This window comes from Sinocyclocheilus rhinocerous, unplaced genomic scaffold (genome assembly GCF_001515625.1).
Source record: "Sinocyclocheilus rhinocerous isolate Xijiao unplaced genomic scaffold, SAMN03320098_v1.1 scaffold2496, whole genome shotgun sequence".
NCBI lineage: Eukaryota > Metazoa > Chordata > Actinopteri > Cypriniformes > Cyprinidae > Sinocyclocheilus > Sinocyclocheilus rhinocerous.
Genome location: NW_015656162.1, coordinates 19,445 through 27,475, shown reverse-complemented (window position 1 = coordinate 27,475; position 8,031 = coordinate 19,445). Strand labels below are relative to the sequence as shown.

Genomic DNA, 8,031 nt, shown 5'->3' with positions numbered 1-8,031 from the left:
GGTGTTTGTGTGTGTAGTTAGGTGATGGGTGGAGTTTAGTTCAGTGGTGTTTGTGTGTGTAGATAGGTGATGGGTGGAGTTTAGTTCAGTGGTGTTTGTGTGTGTAGATTGGTGATGGGTGGAGTTTAGTTCAGTGATGTTTGTGTGTGTGTGTGTGTGTGTGTGTGTGTGTGTTAGACGTCATTAACCTTTTAAGAAACTATTGAACAACTGAATGCTGTCAGTGTGTGAGAGATTTTAATATATCACTGGAAGAGCCTCATGTATGTAACCCTGGACCACAAAACCAGTCATAAGGGTCCGTTTTTTTTTGTTTTTTTTTTCAGATTTATATATCATCTGAAATCTGAATAAATGAGCTTTCCACTGATGTATGGTTTGTTAGGATAGGACAATATTTGGTTGAGATACAACTATTTGAAAATCTGGAATCTGAGGGTGCAAAAAAATCTAAATATTGAGAAAATCATCTTTAAAGTTGTTCAAATGAAGTTCTTAGCAATGCATATTACTAATCAAAAATTAAGTTTTGATATATTTACGGTAGGAAATTTACAAAATATCTTCATAGAACATGATCTTTACTTAATATCCTAATGATTTTTGGCGTAAAAGGAAAATTGATAATTTTGACCCGTACAATGTATTGTTGGCTATTGCTACAAATATACCTGTGCTGCTTATGACTGCTTTTGTGCTGCAGGGACACATATGTTCTTAAGAAGCAATTAAAGGTCAGTGACACATTGGAATGGATATGTGTGTGTGTGCGTGCGTGCGTGCGTGCGTGTCTGTGTGTGTGTGTGTGTCTTTGTGTGTGTGTGTGTGTGCGTGCGTGCGTGCGTGCGTGTGTGTGTGTTTGTGTGTGTGTGTGTGTGTGGTTACAGGTGCAGAGCAGGTTGGCGCGGTGCGGCGTGTGATCAGTGTGTTCCTTCACCTGACTGTGTTCACGGAGCGTGTGAAGAACCCGGGCAGTGCATCTGTGAGCACGGATGGACGGGAGCGCGCTGTGATCGAGGTCCAGAGTCCTACAGTACTTTATATAGGAGCATCAGATGAACATGCATGACCAGAATTCTTTGAAATAGATTGATTTAACTCAGCACACTGTGATCTTTCCTCTGGATTCTTCTTTGATTGCTCAGTATTGTCAGAGAGAAGTGCTTCAGCATACAGCAGCTGTTGTGTGAACGGTGGAGGTGTGCTGTGACAGTAACTGTGTGAATCTGTTGTTTTCTCTCAGAGGTTCACCGGTGTTCATCAAAGCCCTGCTCGGGAAACTCTACCTGTGTGGAGACCAGAGGAGGAGGACACGTCTGCCTTTGTTCTCCTGGATACACAGGGGAAAACTGCCAGCTGAAGAAAGGACCGTGTTCAGCGAACAGGTAACTGATTCTCACTGAAGCAGAGACGGAACAACAGACTGTTTCCTCTGTTAAACGTCTGTGGAGTGAAAAAATAGTCAGAAAAATCACTCACATAACGATGCTGCTATTGAGCTGAGATCAGCCACCGCTGCCATTAATTATTGACTGCATTGATCATCCTTATTTGACTTTACAAAGACATCGAATGCTCATTAATGAAGCTACATCAGTTGCTCAAGCGTGCAAACCTCTGATTAGATGATAACAGCACATCTTTACACTTAAACATGTCTGAACTTCATTGCATTAGATGCAAACCAAGTGACACTGGAACACAAATGATGCTTGAGCTGTTCTTATTTTGAATCAGCTGATCTGGAGGTGATTTTTCAAGGCAAGTCACATTTATTTCTGTAATGTTTTATACCATACAGATTGTTTCAAAGCAGCTTCACAGTAATAAACAGCAAAATACCAGAATCAGTGACGCAAACTTAATCAAATTTCAAACAAACTCAAATTCTGCTGTAAAGCAGACAACAGTGTAGTTTTTCAGCTCAGTTCAGTTCAGTGTTGGTTTAATTCAGTTCAATAACAGTGTCAATATTGCAAAATTCATCAATCATGAAGGAAATTTGATTCAGCTGTACAGCAAACACAACAGAGTCATTATTCAGGCCAAAAAAACGAAGTGTTGAAGTGTCTAAGACTTTATAAACAATATGTTTATTGCTTCATATTTTCAAACTACATTTGTGTAACATTTTAATTAAAAAGTGTCACTTGTTTTGATATTTTGCTATATGTGACCCTGGACACAAAACCAGTCATAAGGCTCAATTCAAAATTGAGATTTATACATCAATCTGAATAAATAAGCTTTCCATTGATGTATGGTTTGTTAGGATAGGACAATATTTGGACGAGATACAACTATTTGAAAATCTGGAATCTGAGAGTGCAAAAAAATCTAAATATTGAGAAAATCATCTTTAAAGTTGTTCAAATGAAGTTCTTAGCAATGCATATTACTAATCAAAAATTAAGTTTTGATATATTTACGGTAGGAAATGTACAAAATATCTTTATAAAACATGATCTTTACTTCATATCCTAATGATTTTTGGCATAAAAGAAAAATGTATAATTGTGACCCATACAATGTATTGTTGGCTATTGCTACAAATATACCCCAGCGACTTAACACTGCTTTTGTGCTGCAGGGACACAAATAATGCAAAGACATGACTTTTTAACTGTGTTTTTAACTGATGTGTTTGCTCTCATGCGCAGCTCTCGCTGTCAGAATGGAGGAACCTGCGTGAACACGAGTGGCTCTGACAGCCGTTCCTCTTGCTTCTGTCCAGCTGGATTCACCGGCTCGTCCTGTGAGCTCCACATCAGCCAGCTCAAGCACAAACCCCGAGTGAAAGCCTCAGGTCCGGCTCACGCTTTCCACAAGCTGCTGCTGCGTCCGGCCGAGTCTGAGTCCGGTCCGCTGGTCACCCGCAGCCAGATCATCTGCTTCTCCGTCCTGGGTCTCCTCACCTGTCTGGTGGTCCTGGTCACGACGGGCATCGTCTTCTTTACCCGCTGCGAGACGTGGATGGCGAACGCCAAGTACAGCCAGCTGGTGCGACAGCAGAGAGATCAGCAGAGAGAGCAGCATTCGCTCAACATCATCCTGCCGGAGAAAATCAAGCTGAGCAACTACAGCAAGCATTACACGTCCATATGAAGCGGATCCGTGACTGAGAGGTTTGGTGCTTTAGACAAAGACAAGATGCAGTATTTCATGCTTTTATTGTTGGAATACATGCATGTATTAAGATGTACAGCGAGCAACACAGACGGAGAAATACATGGTTTTCAATGATCTCATGATTGTGATATTGACTCGTACATGGTTTAAAGCTGGCGTGTTACGATTCACGAAGAGATGTTTTCATCACCTGAGCATTTTCATTTTCATGCACATATTTACATGTGAACAAATGATTAATGTAGCACTAAATAAACCAGTGTTTTCAATGCAGACTATTAATACTCATTCTGATTGCTCATGCTGTCGTGGCCATATGGTTTTGCATAGTGTCTCTTTTTAACTGCAGGGTTTCTGTGGGTCTTAAAAACTCTTCATTCGTCCTTCCACAAATGAACGCCTTAAAAAGACGTGGCATTAAATGTTGCATACACTGCAAAAAACAATATCCGCCTGTGTATTTTTGTTTTCCAATATAAATATCTTTGCGTATCATTGCTCTTTTGTTGATTCTGATTGCTTCTATTGTCCTCATTTTTTAAGTCGCTTTGGATAAAAGCATCTGCTAAATGACTAAATATAAATATCTAAACATTCTCAAATCAAGATGCATTTACTGCAAATGTAAAGTGTTTTATAAATTGAACAAAAATAAATTAGTTTATGCTTAAAACACGAACAAATATCTGTCAGAAAACTTGAATGAAGTTGATTTTTCTGAGCTCATTGGCAGATTTAAGCCTTGTTTTAAGCATAAACTCGCATCTTTTTGATCAGTTTCACAGAAAACAAGACTTTAATATTCTTTATCTTCTGTACAATCAGAGACTATATTACCATGCTGTGTTCAAGTCTATATGTGACCCTGGAGCACAAAAGCAGTCATAAGCAGCACAGGTATATTTGTAGCAATAGCCAACAATACATTGTATGGGTCAAAATTATACATTTTTCTTTTATGCCAAAAATCATTAGGATATTAAGTAAAGATCATGTTCCATGAAGATATTTTGTAAATTTCCTACATCAAAGCTTAATTTTTGATTAGTAATATGCATTGCTAAGAACTTCATTTGAACAACTTTAAAGATGATTTTCTCAATATTTAGATTTTTTTGCACTCTCAGATTCCAGATTTTCAAATATTGTCCTATCCTAACAAACCATACATCAATGGAAAGCTTATTTATTCAGCTTTCAGATGATGCATAAATCTCAATTTCACAAAATCGACCCTTATGACTGGTTTTGTGCTCCAGGGTCACATTAACTCCTTCTTCTTTTTTTACTTGGTCTTACAAGATCTTAACCTTGTATTTAGTCTTATAAATTAACAAAACAATGGCCTTTACAATTTAACCTGGATTCCTGTATATCTCGATGTTTCTTGATCGTGTTTTGTGTCTGAAATGATGGTTTGTTTATTCCTGGACGTTGCTGCCATCTACCGGTTATACTCGGAATCACGTTAAGGAACGTATTTCGCTTTCCATGTGTTTCCGTCACACCGCTGAACGCTGAATTGTTCGGAATCAAATAAAGATGTTCGTCGCGGCTCCATCATGAAATATCTTTGAATACTTCTTTCGATGGTAGTGGCTTCGGCTCTCCAGCAGGCGGCAGGTGAGTGATGCTGAGCCGCTAATGATTGTGTAGATATATAAATATATATATTTATGGTGTAAACCACCGAGAATGTGTTTTGTGAACTGAACGCGTATTTTTTCTGTTTGATGTCTGGTTTTGTATCTCATCAGTGTTTCCGTAAAAGTATCACTTTCCGGTTTGAATAGGGCTTGATGGATATATAGTGCGATATTTTGGGCGGTCTCAAATATATTTTTCAATGCATTTCAAATTGCTAAAATATGCTTTAAAAATATATTTATGCAAATATGTTTCCTGGGTCTTTCTATGGAAATGTCCATTTTTTTGTCCCTAGCCTTTACAGAAATATTACACTTAAAAACACTTTAGGGTTACAATTTATTTATATTTTAAAATGAAACAATATGTTATTTGAACAATTGCACCTTCTTGAGCCATCAGCGTGGAATATTCTATTTTATATGGAATTCCAGACAGCACAAAACTGCATGTTCAGAGGGAAAGTGCTATATTTTGAGGTCAAAAACAGGTTTTTCTACCATTTAAAATACAATAATGTATTCATAACTATCAAATATATGATGTAAATGGCGTTAAAAAAAACTAAATGCTGAATAAATTTATAAAATGTATAATGAAAGTAATGGTCCCCTGGAGTTGTGTCACTGGTGTTACTGTTTAACAAAAATCGTTTATTTTGAAATAAAAATCACGCTGATGACATCACTTGACTTCCTGTTTCCTGTTTCCTGAAGATCTATGAAGATTGCCTCTGTTCAGTTTTCAGAATTCATCTCATGATTTCATATGAAGCTTTTAGTTGAACTCACTGGCATGACCTGCTTTATTGTCAGGGAACTGTAAAAAACTAAAATACAAATGGATTAAACTACTTACTTTAGTGAGTATACCATGATCGACAACATGTGTTTTGATACCTTGCAGCAAATATTTTATAAAATAAATTTTTCATGAAAATTGTCACTGGTGTCACCTTCCATATGGCTAAATAAATGCACACATTTTTTTTTTCAAAAAGTCAAAAGGTAATCTAATAATGTGGTCTAAGTTTAAATGTTAGAATAAGAAATACATTTTAAGACATCTTGCCATACCAAAAGAAGAATGACCCTTCTACAAATATACTTTGTCCATTTTTTGAAAATACATTTTAGAAATATAAATATATTTTTAGTAAATAGCCTATATTTTACTCTCCATATATTTCAATCTCATAAAATAGATTCACGTGTCACATTTGAAGGAAAACTTTATTATCTGTAACACATGTGAGCCTATAACACATTTGAATTTTAAAACAAGCCTAAATGTAGGCTACTGTAAGATTAGAAATCTATTTTCTTGCCCCTGAAATACATTTTTAGTATATTTTGGCCAGAAAAGGTTTCATGATCTTTGAGCGGCGCGTATCAGATAAACCCAGACACGCTAGTATTCACACTGTTCATTGACAGTTTACGGTTGTGTTTTGAGCGATATGAAAGTCATGTCCTCACTGCCCATAAACACAGTTTGACAGACGAGCTCCAGATGTGTGTTGTTGAGAATAACAGCAGCTCTGCTCAATAGCTCATTGTGGACAGATATTAGTTTTTTTCAGCTGCTTACACACACAATCTTCTCTTGTCACACAGTTTCTGAAAGCTGACGCTCAAACAGCAGAAGCACACACCAAATCTACAAAACCATACACTGATCTCAGACTTTGACTCAGTTTTCAATTTCATAAAACACTTTTTGCAAAACACAACACACAGTTCTCTATGTAACACACAGAAGTGTAGCAGGACATCCAACTGTTCCCATGAACACAGCGAGGTTGTGATGGCTTCAGGGCCACGTCCTCATGAAGCGTAGAAAGATCAGAGGACCAGCTGAAAACTCGTTTACCCCTTTATAGAAAAATATTACGCTTTTGTCTCAGGCTGTTTCCAGGAACCGAACACCAGCGACACGGTTCTGAATGTATCTTTTGTTCCTCTGGAAATCCCTGCATGCTCTGCTTACATAAAAACACACTGTTTTAGTAACATGGTCGAAAATGTGGAGGAACTCGAGGAAGAAAATTAAATCTTATAAAATGCAATCCCGTAACGAACAGAATGTTTGGGGTGTAATTCATATATTGGTGACGGTTTTGTCTAACAAGCACCCTTCACTACTGTATATGTGATCTCTTGCACACTATTTGAAGGATTTATACTGTATATATTGATTATGAAGTGATTTTTTACAGTGTAAACCACACTAAAAGTCCTTAACCATAATACTTCCGAGTTATTTAGGGTCTGGGATATTAGATGAAGATTTATGAGCACACATCAGAAAGAGCTGACAGTAAAGCAGGAAACAAGCCATATTAACAAACAGTGTTGGATGTGATTTACAGTAAAGAGGCTGATCCATCATAATCAGAGAGCTGTTAGAGTCATTTGTAAAGTAAGTTACATGCACTAATCATTCTGGGCAGCTTTGAAGTCATGATGATGGCGTTTATAACGTCTGCTTCTCCAGTGCTGCTAACAATCTCATCACAACCGTTCCAACGTAAACCAATCAGTGAGTCCATGTTCTCACTTCTCAGTTATTAATCGAGAGAAAGACCTGCAGATATAAACTCTTCTGTTATCATCTAAGGAGATTTACTGGAAAGCGTTCCTCCAGCAGTGCGTTGTGTTCGTCACATTAAAGCCTTTTGCCTCTGATGAACCGAGAAAGTCATTTCTTTCTGTCTTCATTTCGTACTTTTGACAAAACCACAGCTGAACGCCTCAATTTGTGCATTTGCTCCAGGCTGTTTACGAAACATCTACATGACTGAGTGTCCACATGACACGATTCATGGCCTTAATTCTTCAAACTCCTTTCTGGTCCAGTTCTACTAGATCAGGAAGTAGATTAAAGAACCAGTTCACCCAAAAATGGAAATGTGCTCACCCTCCGGCCATCCCAGATTAGGATGAGTTTGTTTCTTCATCAGGTTTGTATAAATGTAGCATTGCATCAGTGTCTCAGCAATGGATGCTCTGCAGTGAATGGGTGCCGTCAGAATGAGAGTCCAAACAGCTGATAAAAACATCACAATAATCCACAAGTAATCCACAGCACTCCAGTCCATCAGTTAACATCTGGAGAAGACAAAAGCTGAAACAAATCCAGCATTAAGACGCTTTTAACTAAAATACCAGAGTCCATAATCCATAATAACTCTTCCTCCAGTGAAAAAGTGCATCTCCTGTTGTCTCTCACATAATCTGCACAGATCAAGCACAG

General features: G+C 37.7%; 1 protein-coding gene across 1 annotated transcript; it reads left to right on the top strand.

Annotated features, from left to right (window-relative positions):
• Positions 1 to 834: 834 nt before the first annotated feature.
• Positions 835 to 3,153, top strand: LOC107719684 (protein delta homolog 1; the record flags this gene model as incomplete). The annotated part of the gene is made up of 3 exons (XM_016527165.1): positions 835 to 1,018; positions 1,244 to 1,385; positions 2,661 to 3,153. Coding segments are annotated over 3 exons (771 nt in total), but the record flags the coding sequence as incomplete, so codon positions are not given.
• Positions 3,154 to 8,031: the final 4,878 nt, after the last annotated feature.